At 37.3% G+C, this 25,920-nt stretch overlaps 1 protein-coding gene across 4 annotated transcripts in view; it reads right to left on the bottom strand.

Annotated features, from left to right (window-relative positions):
• wwp2 (WW domain containing E3 ubiquitin protein ligase 2) overlaps positions 1-25,920 on the bottom strand; it is a 185,902-nt gene that overhangs the window by 86,573 nt on the left and 73,409 nt on the right. For all 4 annotated transcript variants that reach the window (XM_069901300.1, XM_069901298.1, XM_069901299.1 and 1 more), the window contains 2 exons: positions 7,943-8,076; positions 6,525-6,768 (listed from right to left, as the gene is read on the bottom strand). In XM_069901300.1, the coding sequence (XP_069757401.1) occupies positions 6,525-6,768; positions 7,943-8,076 (378 nt within the window). The remainder of the gene's footprint in view (positions 1-6,524; positions 6,769-7,942; positions 8,077-25,920) is intronic.

Here is a 25,920-nt window from a genome sequence, read left to right as displayed (position 1 = left end):
CCACACTCACACCGCTCTTTGAAAGAACTATCCAAATGGTCTCTTACCCTTTACTTTTCATAATGCTGTGAAAATTTATCCTTTCCGTTTTAAACATTCAGCAAGACCTCATAATTGCATCTTCAGCCATTTCGGCCCATGAGTCCATACCACTCAATTTACACCCAATTAACCTACACCCCTGTACATTTCAAACAGTGGGAGGAAACCAGAGCCTCCAGGGAAAACCCACGCAAACACAGGGAGGATGTACAAATTTCTCACACGCATCGTGGGATTCGAGCCCCGGTCCCAATCACTGGTGCTGTAAAAGCATTGCACTAACCACTATGCCAACCGTGCCGCCCAAAGCACTCACCAGGCCTTAGAATTAGCTGCACATTTTGCTGCTGTTACACCTCACCAGCATTCAATTGAGAGACGCATAAACAGATAGGTTAAGTTTAACACAAAATGTATTAACAAATTAACAATCATAGAATTACCTCAATAAACTTAACACCCGAACATAAACCTTTATGCCAACTCTACATTAACAACAGATATTTTATAAGGTGTATGTGGAAAATACCCAGACCATTACAGTCTAAGTTCAAAATGCCCCAAATGAAAACTCCCAAAACAACACCTCAAGTTGGTCACGTCAAAGCTATCAGTCAAAAAGGAACACCTCGCAAAGTCTGGTCTCCAGGCCTGGGATTCTTAGTTTCATTGAACGCTGATCTTTTAGTAGTATGTGGAGACAGATGGCCGTTATCACAGTAGACTTATGACTTTCCTGAGTTTCGAATGTGGCAATGATCACCTTTGATTTCTTCGCACGGGAATCTTCAGCCAGTGACCTGCGAGTCACTACATGAGGTTCACACCTCCAAAGCCCACTGTAGGGTTAACAAGTGAGCTTCTATCACACAGTCTTCCCCTATAAACACATCTTGGGTTGTCAAGTGACACGTGTCACACAAAGTCCTCCTATTGGTAGGGGGCTGGGGAAGCCTAGGTTAGAAACAGTTACACTCTAGGTATCAAAGCACAACAGTGCTGGCACCCACAGACAAAGTAGCTCCATCCTCTCTCTCCCACAGAAATTACTGGATGAGCACACTGACTGCCCTCCAACCAACTGACAACCCGTTCAAAACTCTGCATGCTGGGCTCTTCAATTGCCCCCACGCCTGCCTTCTGCTCCCCTATTGGTGGAGAGAGGTTAACAGCAGTGGGTGCGGTCTCCATGAGCCCACTGGCTTTTGACGGGCGGCTCTTACACTTTTGTCAGCTTTCCCAATGCAGTTTTAGTGCTTCACATGCAGCTGTCAGTTTTTCCCAGCACTCCACAACAGCGCATGATCCTTTCTTTCCCCTGTAGGTTATCTTGTCCCTGGTGCTAAAATAAAACTGTCCAAGGTCTATAACACTGCGAAAGGGGCGATGAGTCAACTTACAGAAGGGAGATTGAAATCGTAGCTGAATATTTACCAACAACAACCTTGCACTAATGTCACCAAAACCAAGGAGCTGATTATTGACTTCAGGAAGGGAAAACTGGAGGTTTACGATCCAGTGATCATTGGGGAAATCAGAGGATGAGCAAATTTAAATTCCTGGGCATCACTATAGCAGAGGACCTTTCCTGGACTCAACACACTAATGGCAGCATGAATAAAGCATGTCAGCACCTCAACATCCTCAGGACTTTGAGGGGGTTCACTTTGATATCGGAAACCTTAGTGGAAAATATGGTGACCAGCTGCATTGCAGTCTATTAAGGGGACACTAATACCCCTGAACCTAAAGCCATGCAAAAAGTGGTAGACAGAGCCTAGAATAATCCAAACAGAACCATTTACAGGCAACAATCATCAAGGATCCACATCACCTAGCACACGCTCAATTCGAGCTGCTACCATCAGGAAAGATGTAGAGGTGCCACAAGACTCACACCAACAGTTTTAGGAATAGCTGATACCCCTCCACCATGAGACCTCAACAACAAACTCAGTCAGACTTATTTAAGGACTTTTTTCCACATTGTTTTTCTCTCTGTGTTGCATAATTTGCTTACATTTCTTTATTTGTTTACAGGTGTATGCATCTTCTTGATTAGTTTTTTGCTCTGTCAATAAGGGCCTTGCCTACAGGAAAGAATGCAGTGGCATGTATGTGGTGTGACAATAAATCTGAACTTTGAACATTTAGTGTCCACTTGGGTTGTTTTGCCAATCATTTTAATTCTGTTCTCTCTAGCTCACAACTCTTTTGTTATTGGAAGTGGCAGTGGATGTTGAATATATGGTCTTCTGCAAGGTCTTTCAAAGTCCCAAATGGCAAGTTAGTCTGGAAGATTGAATCATATGGGATCCAAAGTGAGCTGGCCCATTGGAATCTAAACTGATTTTGTGGAAGAACACAGAGGGTAGTTATGGAAGAATGTTTTTTCTGATTGGAGGCCTGTGTCTAATGGTGTACCAGAGGGGTTGCTGTTGGGTCCACTGTTTTATGTCCTTCATTGGTTTAAAAATTTAAAAGTTTGAATCTCATAATTTAGCTTTACAAGGCTTCAGTAAAATCATGGTGTGCAGTTCTGGTCAGCCAGGTAGAGGAAGAACATCAGTAAATTGGAAAAGGTGCAGAGAAGATTCTTCACCAGGATGTTGCTGGAATTGGAGGGACTGAGTTATAGGAAGAAGTTGGAGAGGCTGGATCTTTATTCTCCAGAGTCAAGGACACTGAGGGGTTTATAATGTTACGAACTGTGCATAACAAGCAGCAATAAGCAAAGAACCAAACAGAGTTTAATTTTAAAACACTAATTTTATTTCTAACTCAAACTATAGTCTTAACTTTTAAACTATCTTTAACACTAAATCTAACCCCAACCATGTGTGTGATATACCCAAACCATTACAGTCCAGGCCAAAATCTAGAAAGTTACTTCAAAGTTTCCAAGATCCTGGCACCGGTCTCTCCAAGTAATTTCATTGATAGTCACTCTTAAAATGAAGCATTTTGCTTCCCAAAAAGTCCCTCCTGTCATAGATCAATCCACTGAAAAGGTCCAGTCATTCAGAGTGTACTTTTCTCTGAATTCCACAAAAATGGCAGGCCACAAGAGCTGCTTTATTCTCTCCAGCCGTCAGAATGATTCTCCCTTGCAAAATCACAATGTCTTTGTAAATGTATCGAATTCTGGAACAGACTGTGACAACCCTTCCCTCAGTTCTTCCAATGTATCGAATTATCGTTGGGCTGCGATTTGTGTTATGCTTGTGTGAAATGCTGAATGTTAGCTGTGACCTTCAGTGTCTCCTGTCTATACTATCCCTTACAGTGATAATCCAATTTTAGCAAAACAGGAGCTCGTAATTATATCATCAAAAGAGTGGACAAAATGAATGCATACAGTCTTTCTTTCCCCCCCCCCCCCCCCCCACCCCGGGTACATGATTCTTGAACTCGATGGCTTGGGTTTAAGAGGGATGTGTGGGGCAACTTTTCCACTTGGGAGGGTGGTATGCATCTAGAAGTAGCTACCAAAGGAAATTTCAAGAGCAGGTAAAATAACCATGTTCAGAAGTCACAATTATGGACAGGCAGGGCTGAAAAGGTTATGGAACAAATACAGGCAAGTGGGACCAGTTAAGAATTACTTTTTTTTAAAAAAAACTACCAACTCCCACAGCTACCTCAACGACATTTCTTCACACCAGTCCTCTTCAAGGATTTGATTCAAGAACACAGTCAAGAATACCAACTTGGTCACCATGGATGAGTTTGGCCAAAGGGTCTGTATTACGTTGTATGATTCTGTGATACTAAATTATATAATTAAATATATTTGCTGTTATGAACCCTTCAATCAAATTTTCTCAATCTTTTTGGTTAACCTTTTAGGCTCTACAATAAGGAGAATAGTTTCTCTCATCTCTCAACTACAAGTTTTTTGTCCTTGGTGCAGTTTGAGGAAAATCTCTGCACACTCGCTGAGACCGTGACAACCACCCTGAAATAGGTGGAGTTGAAATCAACTCAAGATTCATAAAGGTTTAGACAATAAGTTTGTATTTGTGGTCCTATTTCTAAGCCAAGGATCCATGTAATTCTTTAGCAACCTTCTCAACTGGTTCAGCACTATCTAGTTTGAGGCATCAAATCTCAGGACAAGGAAAAACTCCAGACGGTTATTAACTCGACCTGCGACATCATAAGGCACCAGACTCCACTCCATTGAGGACATCCACATGAGACATTGTCTTAAAAAAGCAGTCTCTATCCTCAAAGAGCCCCAGAACCCAGGCCATGCCCTCTTCCCTCTGCTAGCATCAGGAAAAATATATTGGAACCTAAAGATAAGGACTCAATGGCACGAGGTCAGCTTCTTCTCCCCTGCCATCAGATTCCTAAATAAACAATGAACAAAAGGCACTGCCTTACTTTTCGTGCACTACTAGTTTTATTTTTTCTATAATTTGTTGTAAGATGGTTCATAATATGAACATTTACACTATATGATGCTTCTGCAAAACACCAAATTTTGTGAATTGTTCATGACAATAAATCCTGAAATATCTCTGTAGATCTTTAGAATCCCTGTTCTGTTTGAGCAGTCCATTTAAAATTGCATAATTTCCTCTCTTCATTCTTCTAATCAAAATGTATCACAACACAATTCCCTGCATAATGTGTCCCCTATCATCCAGTAACTTCTTTACACCGTCCAGAAGTTTTTCCATTATGCCTCTCATTATTGTTTCATTAATTAAACTTCTGAGTCATAAATATATATCACAATTGATCAGTTGCCCCATTCCCAGTCCATACTAACTCTTTCCAATCAGGGTCAAAGCCTCCTGAAGCAAAAATACTGTAGATTACTGAAATAAAAATCAGAAAATACTCAAAATGCTCAACAGGTCAGGTAACCTGCAGAGAGCAAAAGAGAGTTCATGTTTCAGATTACTGACCCTTCAAAGAACCTCTATCATAAATATGTACTTCTGATGAATGGTCTATTTCTCTCTTTCTCTACAGATGCTGCCTGATGCACTGAAACATTCAACATTTCAGAGTTGCCTGACTTGGCCTTTACTAAGAACTGACACCAACAGTATCTACTCTTTCACAGCCAATTGGCCCTCCACACCAGTGTTTTATGAACCACTGTTTTAATCCTACCTAAATGACTCAGTTGCACGGTTTCATAACTTCAAAGGAAATGGGCCAATGACAATTTTTCTCAAGCAAAATATTTCAGTAACAATTGGGTCTACAGCAGTGATTCTCAACCTTCCCTTCCCTCTCACATACCACCTTAAGCAATTCCTTACTAATTACAGAGCACCAAAGGCATAGATATTACTTAAAGTGGTATGAGTGGAAAAAGGTTGAGAACCACTGCTGTACACCCATATTTCCTGAAACACCCTGAACAGATTTTAACAGAAGACTTTCTCCTGACATCTGTCCCTCAGCAGATGAACTAGTGGGGCCTGTGGTGTGAGTAACTGAGGCTTTTAAACAGTTTTGAAATGTATTTACCATTCAGATATATAAAAGGTATTAAAATTGATAATTAAAAATAAACAAAATCAATTACAAACATATCAAAATGTTTACAAGCATTAACCTAAAATATTACAAAATCTCCCTTCTTCAAGATCCCCATTGAAATGAATAGATTCTCCAAGCCTATATTAGGTGTGACCAGGCATCAAATTGAACAGACAAATCTTCAGTGTAAAACTAGGAAAGCATGCAAATCTGGATTCTAATGAGTCAACAATACACCTTCTTGGTCTCTTATCACGTCATTTCCTTTGACTACTGCACAAGGTGATAAGCAAGCCAAAGCAATGTCTGAAAACTAAATTGTTTCACTCTTCTAGCTGGAACTTTTCAAGGCTGGAGAAGAACACAAGGATGAGTGACCATAACCTGGCAATGAAGATGCGGGATTACATGGAATCTGCAGTTGTTTCACTCATGTCCTCAAGAAAAAAAAAACTGCCATCTTGATTAGTCCAGTTTATTGTGAATTGCGTACAATACCAGTCTAGCTTATTCTGAACTGTTCACCAAAGCAGCTGGGCAAATCATTTACACCAGGTTCCAATACAAGAGCAGTCTAAGAAGATCAGTGCTACCTTCTTGGAGAAAATAGGAGTGGGTAATAAATCTCAGCCATGGCAGAAAAGTTCATAACCTGGGAATTTATTTTTTGTTGCGATACAAAACAAACAAGTACTTTATCACCATACATCTCAACACACTGGTGAATTCAATCTGTATGCTCAGGAGAAGTATTGTTCTGTATCTGTACAATGGAGTATTCACAGTTTAACTGGCTAAAATTCCTCCTATCCTTTGAGTAATACTTTTATCACCTAGTGGCTGAGTATAACATGACTGCTGACAATTTTCCATTCAGTAACCAATCCCATTAATAGACAAGCTGTTTATTTCCCAGTGAATGGTAAAGTCTGCGAATGTTTGCTTAATGGAAAAAAAAAACTTTCCAATTTCCTTACCCAGGAGGTAGCGCTTCCAGATTTTGGGCTAATGCCTGAGACAGTCGTGTCGGCGTAGAACTTTCTCCTGACATCTGTCCCTCAGCAGATGAACTATTGGGGCCTGTGGTGTGAGCCACTGAAGAACTGGTGGTTGAGGGAATCGCTGCAGCACAGGGAAGTGTGATGGCTGGTGGAGCTGCAAGACTTGGTGTATTGTTCCAGTTGCCATTGTTACTTTCATTTGGAGTAATCTCGCCGTTCCCTGAAATTATAGTCAAATAAACTTACACTGGATGATTGCTCATGAAAATATTTCCTTCAGCACCCAAGTTTACAATAAATTTGTAAAAATCAAACAAGTACATTAATGAAAGCAAGTTATTTTCAACATTTAAAGCAATGTTCATGCAGTTAACATTTATTCATTATTCACTGTCACTGATAAAATGATCTAAAGTTAAATATTAAAATGTTTTGAAATGAGTTACATTATTCCTTGTTTTTAAAAAAGTATTTTTGCTTCTTGCTGAATTATGAAAAAATTAGATGCACCACTCTCTTCTTGAGCACTTTTTCAGAGCTCATTTTCATGGGGTTATACCATGCCACCTGCCCCTTTTATCCATGGCAGAATCACTGTGAAATAACGAACTTCTGCTTTTTTGTGTTTCAATAAATAAAAAGGAAATGTGAGTACTATTTGCAACCTCTCACTAAATAATAGTTTTGAGAGCAAACCAAATTTTGATTGAGGAAACCTAATCTAATGTTTGAAGTTGATTGTCATCTAATGACACTTCATTTTAGAATGGAGACCATGCTATACTTTTGGAGGAACTACATCTTGGCTGTCCGCGTCTGCCCGCTCATGAAGATGAAAAGGTCAAATGCTACTATTAAGAATGTCGGGGGAAGTTATCTCCAGTGTTCTTGCCGATAACACAATTACTGAAATAAAATTAGCTGCTTATTAATACATTTTTGAGGAAGCTTTCTATAAACAAATGAGTTCCTATGTTTCAAAAAATTTAAAAAAAACAAGAACAGTGGCAACTTTTCTAAAGGACTTTATTATTCTTAAGCAATTTAGCAATCACCTGAGTTTATGAAATGTTACATTGATATAGTGCAAATCGCAAGTACAAATACATTAATGGTTATGAACAAGAAATACACAACTTGGGTCATTTTAGAGAATTTAAGTTCATTTATTTAACAAGCAGAAAAATTCCTCTGTATAATGGAATGATGTTATAAAAATGAATAAATATTCAGTTAACAATGTTAACTTGCAAGTCGTTGGCTTAGACATTATTCTAAAAGTAAATTACTTTACAGGAAAAAAAAATGAGTATTGAAATTTCATGATAGAGCTGTTTGAAAAAAATTTCACAATATATAATATAGAAAAGACAACGAACTTCACCAATACTTGCCTATTCCATTGGGACTTGTTCCACATATAGATATCCTAGATGAGGGTTTATGTTCACCATCAACATCCTCATCAACCCCATTCACTGTGCTCTCCCCAACATCCACAGTCTCTTGAATAGCACCAGCATTCTGTCTGCAAACACGAAAGGATAAAACAGAAAACATCTGAATCTCGTGTGTGGTTTATCAATTTTATGATTTTGTCTGGTTTTCGTCTAGTATTGCAGTGTTCTGAAATATTTACAGTCACTAAGTTGACTGCTGCATTTTTTAAATGGCATATACAGATTTCCAATGAACAATTTTGCTCAATTCCTCGTACACTTTTACTCAGCACAAAAAAAAAATAGACAGGGACAGTAGAGTCCTACACGGAATCAGATTTCTGATTTTGTGCCTGATTTTGTTTTGTTTCTTGATTCTAACCAATCATGTATTTCGCCCCTCGTTATTTATTCTCACTTTGATGCATTAAGAAATTAGTAGATGTTTTTAGCCTTCTGCCAGCAGATGGAGCATACATAGTCATTACTGCTGAGGAAATGAGACAGCAACCCTCATTCCACCTGGTCTTGATGTAATTATTTTGGTGAAATGATAGATTATGCCATAAATCCAGCCAGCATACATAATTCTATATGATAATGTATCATTAAAGATTAGCCAACTTTATAGATTTAAAGTGGGATAGGGTTCAATTGTGAATATATTGAAGGATTCAGCCTTCCCACCTTTCTAGGACAAAGAATTCCAACCCTCTAAGAAATTATTCCTCCCTGCTGTCTTAAATAAACATCACTCTATCCCATACAGTCCTCTTCTTCAATAACAGGAAATATCCTCCCAGAAATTATCATTGTTCAGCCTGCTAACATTCACAACCGTCAGTAGGATCATCTCCAATCTGTTCAACCTTGCCTGAACAAGAAATCCTTTCATAACCAGAAATAGTTTAGTGAACCTTCTTTGAACTGATTATACACCTCTCCTTAATGAAGGGGGCCAAAACTGCAGAGAGTTGCTCCAAATTTGTTCGCATTAGTACCTTGCACTATTGTAGCAAGACTTGCCCACTTTTATTCTCCAAGCCCATTAAAAGAACAGACAAAACAAAATTGGATCTCAAGCACATCTGCTCCACCATAGGTATAGAGACAGATCTGAGTCATGAGCCAGATGCACCTTGTTCCAGCTATGTCTGGCATTTGCGGAACACCCCTATTTCAGTTGAATGAATTCATTAACCTGGATTAAACAAGTAAGTGTGAGTGAATTATTTTTCTATATTTTACTTGATTTCTATAACTGGGTAAACTTTTAATGAAGAACAATATTCTGATGTGCAAGAATATGATAGGAAGGGTGAATAGACTTGCCAAATATTTACCTCAGTTGATACATATAGATCAAAGACATTTTATTAAAAATATTAATGTGTCAGATAATATTCTTAGATTGATAACATTAGTCAATGCATTTACACAGCAACCCAACCATCCAATCAATGGTGGTTGTGCTGGGTGTGGAAAAAGCCTTTAATAGGGTCGAGTGGAACTTTTTGTTCATAGTGTTAGAGAAGTTTAATTTTGGCCTTTATTTTATAGGCTGGGTTAAGGCCTTATATACAAATCCAACTGCTAGGGTGGTGACAAATGGTCAAATTTGCTTATCATTTAACTTAAAACGTTTGACTCAACAAGGTTGTCCATTGTCACCAGCCTTATTTGCATTGGCTATTGAACCATTAGCTCAGACAATAAGACAGAATGATAAGATTAAAGGAATGAAAATTGAGGAAGATGAATATAAAATTGATTTATTTGCGGACGATGTGCTGGTATATTTGACAGAACTGGAACAGTCTTTGAAATATTTACAAGATTGTTTGTTAAAATTTGGAGAGCTATCTGGATATAAAGTAAATTGGGATAAGAGTGAAATATTGCCAGTTGGGGATGGAGATTATTCAGAATATAAAAGTATTATAAAATTGAAGTGGTCAGATAGAATTAAATATTTGGGAGTGGTAGTAAATGCAGACTACCAATCTTTATATAAATTTATGTCCCTTTATTAAAAAGGGTTAAAATGGATTTGATTAAATGGAAAGATTTGCTATTAACATTAATTGGTCAAGTAAATTGTGTTAAAATGAATATTTTTCCTCAAATTCAGTGTTTGTTTCAGTCTATACCATGTTTACTTCCAAAGGGTTTTTTTTTCAGGATCTAAATAGGGCAGTGCAGGAGTTTTTATGGAAAGGAAAATTAGCCCGAGCAGCTTTACATAAACTTGCATGGAAATATGCTTGAGGGGGATTGCAGTTAGCTCACTTTCAAAATTATTATGATGCAGCTCAATTGAAATTTGTTAGTAGATTGATGGATGTGGACCAACCTTCGAGTTGGGCAAAGGTGGAAATGGCTTGTATATCTGAAGTTGAGATACATCAGTTTATATTTAAATGGAATGTGGATTTATTACAGGAATGTAATATGCCGGTACTAAAACATTTGTTAAGGATATGGGTTAAAAGAAACAGGGTTTTAGGATTAAAGGGTAAATTACCAATTCAAACCCCATTATATCATAACCAGCTTATTCCTTTTTCAATGTTTAATAATCATTTAAAGAGATGGAATTCTCAGGGCATAAATATAATTCAGGACTGTTTTGAAGGCGGCCAATTTCTTTCTTTTATTCAATTGAGGAAGAAATTTAATATATTTGTAAACTCTCTCTTTGTGTATTATCAACCCAGAGCTTTGATAAAAGATAATTATGGTAAAGAGTTGAATTTACCCACATTGACGAAATTTGAGTCTTTGATTTCTTTTGTATCTAAGAAAGGTTATATTTCAGATGTGTACCAATTATTATAGGATAGTATGGATAAACTGGAATGGGAAAAATCTAGGCTTAAATGGGAAAGTGATTTAACCTATATTTTTCCGGAAGATAATTGGGTGGTTATGTGTTCTGATCATGTAACTAAAGTGACGAATGTACGTTATGGAATGGTTAATTATATTTTTTTTTAACATCAGTTATATTTGGCTCCAGAGAAATTGAAAAAATACAGATTAAGTAATTTGGATTCTTGTTTTAAATGTGGACTATGTACTGGAACATTTTTTACATGTTGTTTGGTTTTGTTTTAAAGTACAACCATTTTGGGAAGGAGTTAGGTTGATTTTGGGAAGGAATTAGGTTGGTTTTGGAAAAATTATTTAAGATTAAATTACCATTAGACCCATCAATCTTTTTGTTGGGATATATGGTTTCTTCGAAAGGACTAGGGTTGGATAAATTTCAAATTGTATTTGTACATCTAGTGTTATTTGTAGCACGAAAATGTGTAGCTAGTACTTGGAAGAATATTGTGGAGGTTAATATCACATGCTGGCATAATGAGTTGAGAAATTGTATTATTATGGAAAAAATTACATGTAATCTGCACAATAATTATTCGTTTTTTGTTAAAATGAGGTCTTCCTATTTGGAATACATGAATTTAGAAATACTTTGAAATAATCCCTGTATTATCTTTATATTTGGCTGAAGGGGTGGGAGGATGGGCAGGGTTTTTGATTTTTGGGTTTTTTTTTTGTTTCTTTTTATATATACAAAAAATTGGGTTTTTTTTCTGTTATGTTTGATTATAAGTTGTTTAAATTCTTTTAAATAAAGTTTTCAAAAAAAGGTGCTAAGTGGTCTACTCCCATTTTCCCATATCAAAGCGCATTTGCTACACCAAGAGGGAACCTGAAACTGTATGTTAGACAATCTTGTTAATTGTCAGGAAAAGTAATGGAGAACTTGGATGAAAAAGTCTTGTACTGCTGGCAACTAGAAGACATCTATAAACTTATTCTGCATTTCCAAAAGTCAAATAAGGACATGTATTGCGTGTGTTTAATAAGCAAGCCAGAAATTTTCAGGTAAAATGGGAAACAACTGGAGCTTTAATGACACAAACCTTGAAAGAGAAGTCTGTTTACAGGCAAACTCTCCAAGTTTTAAGATAAATAGAAACCAGCCAGAGGCCGTTAAATTCCACACCACATGGAGCAAAAGGGGTCTTTGTTGAACATGTTTTTCTATTTTCAGCACGTTCATTTACTAGTCTTCAATTTTCCCTGCAATACTGGTGACACTATAGAAGTTCCTCATAACTTCATGCTCAAAATTTGTTTCTTATTTTAACTGAAAATTCATTAATGATCATTCAAAGTCTGACTATACTGTCTAATTAATGTTTTAATACTGGTTGCATATTCTTATACAAAATTTCACAGAGATTTGCATAAAGTTAGTAGTCAAATTATTTTTTTCCCCACATGATAATCACATAGAAACCAAAATTCCTCATCATGAAAGCAGCAAACAAATTTTATTAAGTATCTCAAGAGAGGTGGTGGGTCATGTGATGTCAGAGAGGGACGAGGAGTGGAAAAACAGAGTTCCAAGGAAAGCCAAGCGAATTTGTTTTTAAAATGGCTAAAAAGACCCTAATATTAAAAAAACTGAGGCTGGAGAGGCATTGACATGCATTAAGACTTTGTCTCCTACCCAAAAAAAAATCCCCAAGGGAGACAGGGAGAGAAGAGATTCTAGGCTAAAGGCTGTCTATACAGTTGCCTTTATATAATGTAAATACAACTGAAGTAAATATTATACTTGGTTAAACAAAAGTAAATGTCATAAAAAAAGGAAAACAAAGTTCATTGTGAGTTCTGGAGCGACAAAGAAGGTGGTGAGCATCGAAGATGGGTGCAATGGGTACACCCCAGGATGAGAAGAGTAATGGCGCCAAGAGGTTTAGAGTTGGTGACATGGGGAAAGGGAAGGTTTGGTCTGGGGGAGTGGATGTGCAAGGGCTATATAATACCTATTTGGGTTTTTTTTGTCTTAATATCCCAGGATTTATTTTACACATGACCAGCAGGACCAAAAGGAAGTGCGCCATGGACTGGGCAAAACAAAAGTATTTTGTGAAAGAGATAAAGAGAAGCAATCAAAGGAAAAAGAGGTAGGGCAATGGATGAAACAATTAATTTTTTGAGATTCAATGAAGTGGAAGTGAGTCTTGACATTTAAAAAAAAATGAAGGTGAATGCGACCTTTTTGCAGGAGACCCATCTTACGAATAATGAACATCAAAAACTTAAAAGTACTTGGGTGGGACAAATAATACCATCCTCCTTTAACTCCAAGGCCAGGGGAGTAGCTATTTTAATAGGGAAAAACATTCCAGTAAATGTCGAAAACACAGTCATAGATCCAGCAGATAGATTTGTAATGGTACACTGTCAAATGCATTCTGAACTCTGGACACTCATAAATATATACACCCCTAATTTTGATAATGAAAAATTCATACAATATGTCTTTCTTGCAATTGGCGGAAGGGCAGGAAAATGTCTTTATTGGAGGGGACTTCAATTTTTGCCTGGATCCAGTAATGGACAAATCAGCCAAGAAAGTGACAAAAGCTAGGGCAGCAAAAGCAACCCTGGCCTTCATGAAAGAGTTAAATCTGGTGGATGCGTGGAGACGATGGCATCTGAGGGTGAGGGATTATTCCTTCTACTTGAACCAGCATGACTCTTACACCAAAATTGACTTGTTTCTTGACTCAGACCAGCTAGAAGGCAGAATTGGAGAAACTGAAAATACAGCAAGGTTATTATCAGATTATTCACCTTTGACCTTAGCTATTGTCATGCCAGATAAACAAGCCACAGCATATAGGTGGCACCTTTACCTGTTGCTATTGGAAAAAAACCCGAAGTTTTACAGTTATGTTAGAGCTCAAATAGAAATGTTTTGCAAAACAAACTGTGCCTCTACTGCCAATAAATTTCTGCTATGAGATACATTAAAAGCTTATCTGGAGGGGACAAATAATTAGATATATCAAAAGTATTAAAAGAGAGCACCTGAGGGAGGTTAGTGAATTGGAACAAGAGACAACTCAATTGGAAAAGGACGACCAAAGATCAGGCTCTGAGGTAAAGTACAGAACACTAATAAATAAAAAGCTCAAGTACAATACTTTGCAAACATACAAAATGGAAAAAGCAATATTAAGATCTAAGCAAAGGTACCATGAGCTAAAGGAAAGAGCCCACAAGGTACTGTCCTGGCAGCTGAGGGTAGAGGAAACCACAAGGGCAATCAATGCAACTCAAATAGGGCCAGACAGGATTTCTTATAAAGTAAAATAAATAGGTTCATAAGTTTAGGCAGTTCTATATGTAATTATATAAATCTGAGTTGACAAGGGAATTAAGACAAAATGGAGGAATTCTTGTCCAAATTGGAATTATCAAATTTAGAATCTGAAGAGCGGGAAGAATTATATACTCCTTTCTCAGAGGAAGAAATAGTTATGGCATTGTGCTCGCTGCAGACCTGTTAATGCCAGTATTTATGGATGTGGTGGAACAGGCGGCTGAGTTCCATACCTTCCCGGAGTCTTTTTCAATGGCAATAGTTAAGGTAATTCCTAAAAAGTATAAGGACCCAATAAAGCCATCCTCTTATAGACCAATCTCACTTTTGAATACAGATTATAAAATAATAGCTAAAGTTTTGGCAAATAGATTGATCTAGATTTATTAATTTTGGTAGATACTGAGCCAATCAGCAGTCAATACAAGTAGGCTACTTAATATAATATACCTGGCAGAGTCAAGGGCAGATCTAAGTATAGCCATGTCACTCAATGCTGAGAAAGGCTTTGATAAACTGGAGTGGGAATTTTTAGTGAAAGTACTAGAAAAATTTGGGTTCGGACATTCATTCATAAATTGAGTTAAAGGATTGTACCACAAACCCAATGCCAAAGCTGCCACTAATGGACAGACATCTCTAGCCTTCCCACTGACCAGATCTAGTAGAAAGGGTTGTCCGCTGCCTCCTGCTCCATTCATATTGGCTATTGAACTGTTAGCAGAAGTCATTCACCAGGATCCAGACATCAAAGGGTTTACAGTAGGCCAGAAAGAACACAAGTTAATTTGTTTGTGGATGATATTTTGATATATTTGACAGAACCAGTAGGGTCATTAGCCAGGTTGTGGACTATATTGGAGGACTATGGCAAAATCTCAGGATGCAAAATTAATTATGAAAAGAGTGAAATAATGCTGCTAACAAAAGAAGAGTACGAGAAATACCAACGGGAGAGTGAATTTAAGTGGCTGCAAAAGGGGATGAAGTATTTGGGAATATGAATAGATAAGAATTTACAAAATTTATGTAAATTATCTCCCCCATTCTTGGAAATATTGAGGAGCACCTACGCAAGTGGATGCACCTGCCTATAACATTGATGGGCAGGATTAACTGCATTAAACCGAACGTAATGCTAAGGCTACAATCTTTTCCCATACCGCTGCCAAGAGTTGTTTTCAAGACACTTAACGGATGTGTCATATAATTCCTGTGGAAGAATAAAGTAGCTAGAGTTTCCATGGAAAAATTGACCTGGGACTATAGCCTGGAAGTAATGAGCTCCCAGACTTTAAAAAATATTATAAGGTAGCCCAGGTGCAGTTTATCACCTCATTTTTTGAGGGGGAATATTTACCCTGCTGGCCACAAATTGGTCTATACATGGTAGGGGAGGAGATAGCAGGAGAAATTATTTACAAATGGGATACCAAATTAATAATGCAAAAAACAGACAACCTAATATGAAGCATATAATCCAAACATGGCAAAAAAATAAATAAACCAGATTATTGGGTTAAAAGTAGTTTTGTCTCCCAAAATGCCCTTAACCCACAACAAGTTAATCCCTATGGCTATGGGTATGAAAATCCTGGACACCTGGTGCCATAAAGGGATCAGGTGTATTGAGGACTGTTATAAAAAGGGGAAGCTTGTGTCATTCAAGCAATTAAAAAACAAATTTCACTTATCAAACAAGACCTCCTTCTGCTGCTATCTTCAATTATTTTGAGGGACAAATTAGGTCTGTCTATGGCCCTGCCACTGTGTAGTGACATGGAGGCTCTAATTCAAGGGGGAGGGGGGGGGGGAAATTACATGTAAATTCATTTTGGCTACTCATGTCTTATTCCAAAATGAGAACCCAAAACCGGGTCTCTATAAAGTAAGGCAAAGACAAGAGTCAGATCCAGGAACAACAATTCCTGAGCGATGCTGGTCTGACTTCTGCCGGGACAGCATGAAGGCAATTATTAATCCCAGATATAGTCTGGTGGAATACAATTTTTTGTACCAGCTATACCTTACGCTGCAAAAATTACACAAGGTTAAACCATAAATCCCTGAATTGTGTTTTAGATGTTTCATAGTGACAGGAACTTTTATGCATCCAACTTGGCTATTCACCAAGGTGAGACCCTTCTGGGTAGAATTAGGGGACATTTTTTGAAAAAAATTACAGGGGTGGAGTATCTACAGGATCCAGCATTGTTCCTGCTGAGGGACATTACGTACATGAGTCCAAGACCATCCAAGCACCAAATTCAATTTGTATATGTCACCTTGGCGGTGGCCACATAATGGTTACCTGGAAATCTGACTCTCAGCTAAGCACAGCAAGATGGAACACAGAGATGCAGAGCTGTGTTCCCCTGGAGAAAATTACACAACTTAAGAGGGAGATGAGGTGTGGCAACCATACTTGCGACACATCAAAACACAGGTGTGATTAGCCTTCCCAGAGCCTTTCTCAACAGGAATACAGTGAATAACAGGATCACACAAGCCCTAAAATACTGAGAATGAGGAGACAATTTGGAAGTCCTGCCGGCTTTCTCCCCACCCCATCCTTTTTTTTTCTCCTCAGGTATTTATATTATTTTTAAAAATTTATTTTTATGCTTATATCTAGGGTGAAGTGGGAGGGAGAAGGATGGGGTAGGGTGGGGCAAAGGTAGGGAGGAAGGAAAAAGAGAGGACACCGATAACACCTGGCTAATACGAGTCTGTAAAACTATCATTTTTTTAAAAAAAAAGAATCTCTAGAGAAAGATCATTCATCAATTTAAACAGAACTTTATTCTTAAATTACTTTAACAACCATAAACCAGTTGTCAAACTGTTTCAAGATTCCTCTCTCTAAAATATTAGTCCTTTGCCAGGATACAGTTCATGTTGACACAAATCTTTGCTACCCACCATAAACATAAAAACAGACATAATAGCAGGTATAATTTATGAGTTCTCAACCCACTCTACTATTAATGAGGATCATAATTTGTCTTCTATTCAAGAATCTTCTCCTGCTCTGTCTCTGCATCCTATAATTCAGAGGGTTCAGATACTTACCAATTGGCACATTGTTATGAACTGCATTTACAGCCCTCAAGGCTGGAAAATTTCAAAGATCCAGAATCCTGAGTAAAGAAATTCTCTTTCTCAATCCAAAATGGCCAACCACTCATCTTGATATGTCCCACAGTTCTATGTGAAAAATAGCAGAAGTAGACAATCTGGTCCCTCAATCCTGCTCCACATAATCTTTCACCTCACCACTACATTCCTACACTAATTCCACCTCCCACAATATCCTCAATTACAAAGAAAACATTAATCTCCACTTTCACATACTCAGCAAATGAGCTTCCACAGTCCTCTTGGACTGTACGCTTCAAAGATTTACCACCCTCTGTGTGAAGAAATCACTCTTCACAACTGCACTGAATGAGCCTCCTTTTTATTTTCAGGACACAATTCCTGCCAAATCATCCCAGCCACTGGAAATGGCAGTGCCATATGTACCTGTAAGAGGCTGTGCAAGTATTTTGTATGGCTAATCGACTAAGAACATTCTGTGGCTTTCTTGATTCTAAGATTTTCTTAAAAACTTCCAAATATTTCAATAGTGCTAGTGAAAAACTCAAATCAAGTTTGCATTAGTGCCAAATTACCAGAAATATGGCAATCAAGCAAACTTAAATATCTGGCATGTCACCCAGAAATATCATCCAGTCTCCAAGCACTTGAGCCAGGTATAATGGACTAAAATTACTGACCATTAGAATTGTGCTCTGGACCAGTGGTTTTCAACCTTTTCCTTTCCACTCACATACCACTGTAAGTATTCCCTATGCCATAGGTGCTCTGTGATTAGTAAGGGATGGTTTAAGGTGGTATGTGGGCAGAAAGAAAAAGTTTGAAAACTAGTTTTAATTGTACCTAATTGACTCGTTATGTGCACGATTTCATAACTCCAAAGGAAATGGGCCAATGACAATCAAGCAAAATATTTCAATAACAATTGAGTCTAGAGCAGTGATTCTCAACCTTTCCTTCTCATTCACATACTACCTTAAGCCATCCCTTACTAATCACAGAGTGATTATAGATGGTATAGGAATTACTTATAGTGGTATGTGAGTGGAAAGGAAAAGGTTGAGAACCACTGCTCTAGACAGTGAGTAAGCCTCCAAACAGTTTAGCCTTGCAGCTCAGCTCCTAGAACACACCTTTATAAATATCTCAGGCATTCAGAGACATTTAAAAATTATTAAAATTATTGCAACCTTAGAAAGATCAAACAGCTTGTTCAAGATAAATAAGTACAAAACATTATAAACATTAAAATGAAGTGAAAATGATTTAAGGCAACTTAAGTTTCCCCATTCGGAGACCCTCCGTGGAGATGACTTGGGTCTCCCATCCTTTACCTGGTCTGATTTGTCAGAGAACTGGAAGGGTGATTTCCCACTGCAATGCTAGGGAATCCCAGCTAAATCATGCTCTACTGTTAGTTCCATGGGACTCCAGAGGTTGAGCCTAGTGGCAGATGCAACTTCGTGAGCAAGACTGGCAAGTTACTTCACTTCGAAAATCCAGACACCAACTGTTCATTTCTGAAGTCTAAAATTATATTCAGGCTGAATTTGCAAACATTGAGGAAGATTATCAATTTACAACCTTGTCTGAACTATTATTTAACCTGCAAATCACCCATGGGCAATTTTCAAATAGTTTTTGAAATAAACATTTCCTTTGCAGAAATATTGATTTTTATGAAATGATTAAAAAGTAAAATAATTTTATTGGTGACTTTAAAGTTCTTCTATGATTGTTAGTTGGCATTTGTATTGAGCAGCCTCAGACCAGATACAGAAGTTAGCTGGAGAGCACATTTCAAATGTATTAATCCAAAAATGCATTTTACAGGATTAAAGACCTCAAAATCCTATATTTTAGGAATGTTTTCATTTTGTTGTGCTCTTTAGTTTAGATTATTTAATCCTTAAAAAACAATTTATGTGATTAGTCAATCATTATTCTAAATTAAAAACAAAATGAATTGTTAGGTTTTGCAATCTTATTTATTATATCGCTTAATCAAATTATTTTTGTTGACCATAAATTTAAATTTAACATGCCAAATCTTGACAAGTTAAGATAATCATAAAGTATATTTATATCCAAAGCTCAAAAGTCGAATTTTCTCCAATTTTGAGGTGATTGTATTTCAATAACTTTAAACATAACTAATCATCCCAAGAATTCAAACTACTTTACACAAAAGTGTTAAAGTCTAAGCTTTCACTTATTACAAGGCTGAGAAATGTCATGCTTGACAAGAAGAATTTGCTCTCTTCAGAAAAAAAATGCCAGAGTGTATGAAATACACAGACAGCTTTGAACAGTAATTGCAGCAATGAGGTAACAAAGTTGCACCTTCAGGCTAATAAATACAGGCTGCAGTTTGAATTCAAAGACATTATTATGTTCCAAAAAAATGTTAACTGCCTTGAGATTCACAAAGACAAGGATGTATTTTCTGTTCTGGCACAGCACTGTCCATATACAATAACAAATAAGAAAAGTTACTGCATTTCACAGTGACCATTCATCTCATCCTGTCTGAACAAGTTGAAAAGGAAGTCCCTACTAATCACACCTTCCCAGGGCTAGATCCACACACTTCTGATCATCACTCTTCATACCATTCTCTGGGGAAAAATATTATTTCCTCTCCTCTCTAATCCTTCTTCGGACTACTTTGAAAATGTGCCCTTTTTTTTACTCCTCTGGTCAAACAACCCTTATTATTTTGTGCATGTTAATTAATCCTCTATTCAAGATCCTATTTGCCAAAGAAAACTAGGTGAAACTATCCAAGCTTCCCACAATTCTACTCTTACAACACCTTCACAAATATTTCAATATCATCTCCAAAACAATCAAATCTTTAATGTGGTGACCAGAACTGTATGCAGTATTCAATCTATGGCCTAACCAGAGTTAAGTGCCATTCTAGGATAACCTCCTTACTCATATATTCCAAGCCTCCGCTAACCATCCCTGATGCCTTCATAACTAGCTGAAAGATTTCAAGGATCCCTTATACCTCCGCACCATCCATTTATTGAATATTTCCTTATCTTGTGCACATATTCATCAGCTCACACTGCCCTGATTTAAATTTCATTTGACCATTTTTCTCCTCAATATCAACCACGAGGCCAATTTTTCTGTTACTTGCCTACTCCATTATTCATGATGCTTTCAATCATGAAATACATATTGTGAAAAACAAAGGACTGTGGCTTGTGCAGCCTGCTGCTAACAGCCTTCAGTTTCAAACATTGAAATCAACTGTTACCCTGCTTCTTGTTAATGAGCCAATTTATCATCCAATTTGCTGCTCTCCCTTGGATCCCATGGCCTTTAACTTTTTTGCCATCTGGGAACTTGTCAAAAGCCTGACTTAAATCCATAAGAGCAACAGCAAATGCATTTTTCCCAGTGATATGCATTACCACTTCAAAGATCTCCAATAAATAGCTCATTACTAACATAAATCCAATGCATTACTGTTCTTTTAGTATATAGTTCCTAAAATCCTGATGCGTTATCTTGGCCAGTTTTTGCTTTCTTTGCTACTGTTTATCCCATCCTATATTTCACACCCATTGGCATCATCACCATCCAAACATAGTAAATAAATTATAGACTGGAAATTCATATCATGAATTAGTTTGAAAGGTGGCTTATATCCATTTTTTGTTTCAACTCCAGTTACTTCTCTTATTCCCTTGCCCAGGGCACCAAGCACAGGTCTAAAACCATAATTAATAATGTTACCCAACATGTCATTAGAACATGATAACAACCCATCCAATGATTTATCTTTTCTTTGGAAATAATTTTACCCAAAAGTTCTCTTCAGCCTTGTCAGAATAGAAAAACACAAAATAATTCAGCGAGGTTCAGCAATGGGCTCTGGATCACAAAAACATGTCTTGAAACTTTATTTTTAAAATTTAAATTGAAATAATATTCATGATTAAATGGCAGGACAAACTTGATGGGCTGAATAGCCTATTACTGCTTTTGTGTCTTATGGTCTATTTTAGAAAGAAACTGAGGGCAAGAAAGATCAAATGTAAATAAATGCATGTAGCAGCAATACCACCATGCTAATTTTGTTGTATGATTGATTAAAGAGCTTAAAATTATATGTGGATGGTACTTAATCAAAAGGGGTATATTTAGGTACAAAATTAAACGCAAGAGCCTTGGGACAAAGGGGAATAAATTTTTACATGGAGGTATGAAGGAAAATAGGAACAGGCTTTGAAACAACTACATACATAAAAGATGCATATTATCAAACACTGGCATGTCCTGAAATTATGTTAAATTTCCATGTTACATTTAAATAAATTGGACAATTTAAAAAACAATGAACGGTATTCCATGTATGGCCTCACCAACACTATGTATAAATGTAACTGCACTTCCTTGTTTTCAAACTCTAGCTTCTTCCAACAAAGGCCAATGTGCCACTTGCCCTCCTGACCATAAGCCTGCATCTACCTTGTGACTGTGGTTGATTCATGCGCCTGGATTTTTCTGTACTTCTCCTATCGGAAATTTTTCTCCATTCAGTTAATAGGCTACTTTTAGATTTCTCTTACCAAAGTACCTGACCTCACACTTATTAAACTTGATTTATCACTCATGCAACTTATCTGTATCCTCATCATATTATGTCCTCTCACCTATTTTTCAGCAATCAGCATATTTGGATACTTTACCCTGTATTTTTTTTCCTTCAGGCATTTAATATAAATCAAAAAGATTTGAGAGCTAAAAACTGATTCTTGGAGCATTCCAATAGTTACATCCTGTCAGCCAAAAACAGACCCGTTTATTTTGACCGAGTTTCTTCCCTATCATAACTAATCTTTAATACGTTACCACATTTCATCTAACACCAATTTTACATGGTGGCATCTTGTTCCCTCTGAAAATCTCCTCTACTGACCCTGCTTGTTATAGACTCAAAAAGCTCAAGCAAATGTATCAAACACAATTTACTTTTTCAGAAGACTGTGTTGACTTGGTTTGATTAAATTAAGCTTTTCCAAATGACACACATTTTCTTCGTTGATCATAAACTCGAGCATCTTGTCAAGGACAGGCTAATGGCTGATGGTGACTGCTCTTCCTTTTCCTCCCTCCTTGAACAACAGAATCACATCTGCAATTTTTCAGTCCTTGGCACTTTCCACAATTCACTGATTTTTCAAAAACATCAACCAGCTCTGCTGTTGCTTCTTGGAAAACCATTGTTTGCAAGCCATTGGGGCCTGACAACATGCCATTAAATTTTCCAATACCTTATGCCTTGTGTCAATGAATGTTGCAAATTATTTAATATTGTTTGAACCTAGCCCATCAGATATCTTTTGGCATATTTGCAGTGTTCTCTATTGTAAGGACAAATGGAAAGTTTAAGGTTCCTTTTATTATCATGTAATAATACATAGTGCCATCCATAATGTTTGGGACAAAGACACTTTTTTTTCTCCTTTATTTGCCCTTGTGCTCCATGGTTTTGGTTTGAACATGTAGAAATTAAAGCACCATAATATTTGGGACACAGCAAGGAACGTATATTAAAGTAGTCATGTTTAGTACTTTGTTGCATATCCTTTGTATGAAATGATTGCTTGAAGTCTGTGATTCATGGACATCACCAGGTTCTGATTATCCTCTCTGGTGATTCTCTACCAGCTCTCTACTTCAGCTCCTGCATGTCTCGGGCTTTGTCCCCTTAAATTTTCTCTTCAGCATGTGGAAGGCATGCTCAATTAGATTTAGATCAACTGACTGATTTGGCCATTCAAGAACTTCCCTGATTTTAGCTTTGAAAACTCATTTGTTGCCTGAGCAAAATGTTTCGGATTATTGTCTTGCTGTAGGATGAAGTGCTGTCCAATGAGTTTGGAGGCATTTGCTTGAACCTGAGCAGTTAAGATGTTTCTATACATCTCAGAATTCATTTTGCTACTGCCATCAGCAGTTCCATCACTAATGAAGATAAGTGTGCCAGTACCTGTGGCAGCCATACATGCCCAGGCCATAACACCCCCACCACTATGCTTCACAGATGAGGTGGTACGCACCTCCACACTTTGCTCTTCCCATCACTCAAATACTGGTTAATCATGATCACATTTGTCCATAAGACCTTTTTTTCCAGAATTCTGCAGATTCTTTTAAATACTTCTTGGCAAACTATAATTTGGCCATCTTGTTTCTGTGGCTAACTAGTGGTTTCCATTTTGCAGGGTAGCCTCTGTATTTCTGCTCATGAAGTCTTCTGCGGCCAGTAGTCAGTAAAATATCCACACCTGCCTCCTGAAGAGTGTTTCTGGTCTGTTGGACAGGCGTTTGGGCGTTTCTCTTCATTATGATGAGAATTCTTCTGTCATCATCAATGGAGACCTTCCTTGGATACCAGTCCCTTTCTGATTACTGTGCTCACCAGTATGTTCTGATCAGTTAATTTTGGTAATCATAAGGTCTGGGCGATGTCTCTTTTTTCTTGTTTTTTTAGCCTCTAATAGCTTCTTTGACTTTCTTTGGCACAACTCTGGTCCTCATGTTGAAAAATGGAAACTATGGACTCCAAAGGTGATTAAAAGCTGAGAAGCAAGCCCAGCTCTCTTATATCTGCACCAATGAAGCAATTAAACATACTTGAGTCATCACAACACCTGTGAAGCCAAATATCCCAAACTTTATGGTGCCCTGAAATGAGGGAAGTATGTATAAAAAGTGCTGTTATTCCTATATGGTCAAACCAAAATATGTACAAATAACCTTGAATAAAATCTGGAATTTGCACTTTAATCACATGTGAATTGTTTGATTACACATTTAAAACTGTGGAGCACAGGAGCAAATAAAGGAAAAATGTGTCTTTGTCCCAAACATTATGGAGAGAACTGTACATGATATACTAAACTTTTGCCTACCGTAAGGCAAACAATAAGTAGCCAAGTGCATTGCCCGGTGTCCCAATAAGAGAAAGAGAAGCAAAAGACAATCCCTTCAGAGACACTGAGTGTCTGTGGATTTACCTCCACCATTCCTGCATCCTCACAGCCTCTTATTCCGTCCATCAGGAACCCAAGCTCCAGATTCAAACCTCCGATTCGATCAGGAAGCCTTCAGCACCCAAGGCCCTTCAGGAGACCTTCTTACCCTCAACACCCTCTCAAATCCAGGTTCTGATACCTGGATCCCATGAGCCAGTGTCTAATTACACTCATTTCCATTATTATTTGCAGTTGTATTCTTGAGGTTTCCTACAAATACTCCAGTTACTTTCTTCCTTTTTATATTTCCATTGCAGCTCCAACTGTTTACTTTGATATTCCATGCCAATTTTCTCTTTTAACTTTTTAGTCTCTTCCTCTTGGTTTTGTTACTCATGCCATGGACTATGACTTGCCACTGTGTATGTGCTTGTCTTTGGTTTAGTATTTTCTTTGACCACCTTTGGTGAACAGGATAGATTCATCTTTCTCAGGGGATCTCTCTTTCGAGCAGAATGAACTGTTTCAATATTTTCCACTATTCATCCACCAACCTATCCCTTCAGCTAAAACTCCCTATAATATGATACAGCAACCTACATGCTTAAATTGATCCACTAATTAAAACCATCTGAATATTTAGTGTTAGGATGAGATCTAACTTTTTTGTCATTGTACTGTACAACCTGGCAATCTAACCTATTTATTTTATTTCAAGTTTCCCCTTTATTTGAGTTGCAGGATATTATGGTTTTAAATTAAAGAATGCTAAGTTTATGCCATATCTTTCCATTCTGGAATAAGGCGACTTCAGGTTTAAAAAGTGAATTGAGTAAACATACAGGCAATGCCCAAATTCACCATTAGGACCTCATTTTGGTAAATTTCAGTGCAAGAAGAATTTTGGTGCACTTCAATATTGAATTTATGACAATAAACTCTCATTTCACTTCAACATTTATTTGTAATAATCTGACTTCATTTGGTGTACATGATCATGGCACATATGCATTTATTTACATCAATATATAATTATAGATCATCATTCTTCCCCAATTGTGTATCAGTAAATTAAAGAAAATATTGGAAAAGGGATGTGATGAGAAAAAGAAACTATTTTAATAACTCTTCAGTTTTTTTACTTCATGTTGCTCAGTGGAACTTCCTCGCAGTTACACTACTGCATGCTCATCGAACTGATTTTAATTAATGGTTAACAATTTAACCACTGTAGTCTTGTATGCATTTCCATTTGAGAAAATGTCATGAACTGTTGCATTTAACTCCTAAGAAAACAGTGAGGAATGTGTTAAAGCTTGTGGTGTGCCACCGCCTGGGTACACAGTTACACAGCCCCTTAATTTAGGTCAAAATTAATTGAGTGCAGCAATTTTTAAAAAAAGACCTCACGTGCAGGACGAAGAAGGATTATAAAGTGCAAGATTAACTGGCAAGACGTTTGCCACCAATATTACAATAAACTTTGCAAAATTCCTACCAACGTGCATAATACATTTCATGAGCTAAAGAATCCAAGGAACAAAGAGACAATTCAGCACTTTATTCAAAACAACAAATAAGAACAGAGACTTTTTCACAAAACTCACATCTGTGAAGAGGATGAACATGATTAGTGTTTG

Source organism: Narcine bancroftii, chromosome 10, assembly GCF_036971445.1.
Source record: "Narcine bancroftii isolate sNarBan1 chromosome 10, sNarBan1.hap1, whole genome shotgun sequence".
NCBI lineage: Eukaryota > Metazoa > Chordata > Chondrichthyes > Torpediniformes > Narcinidae > Narcine > Narcine bancroftii.
This window is presented reverse-complemented; position numbering and strand designations above follow the sequence as displayed.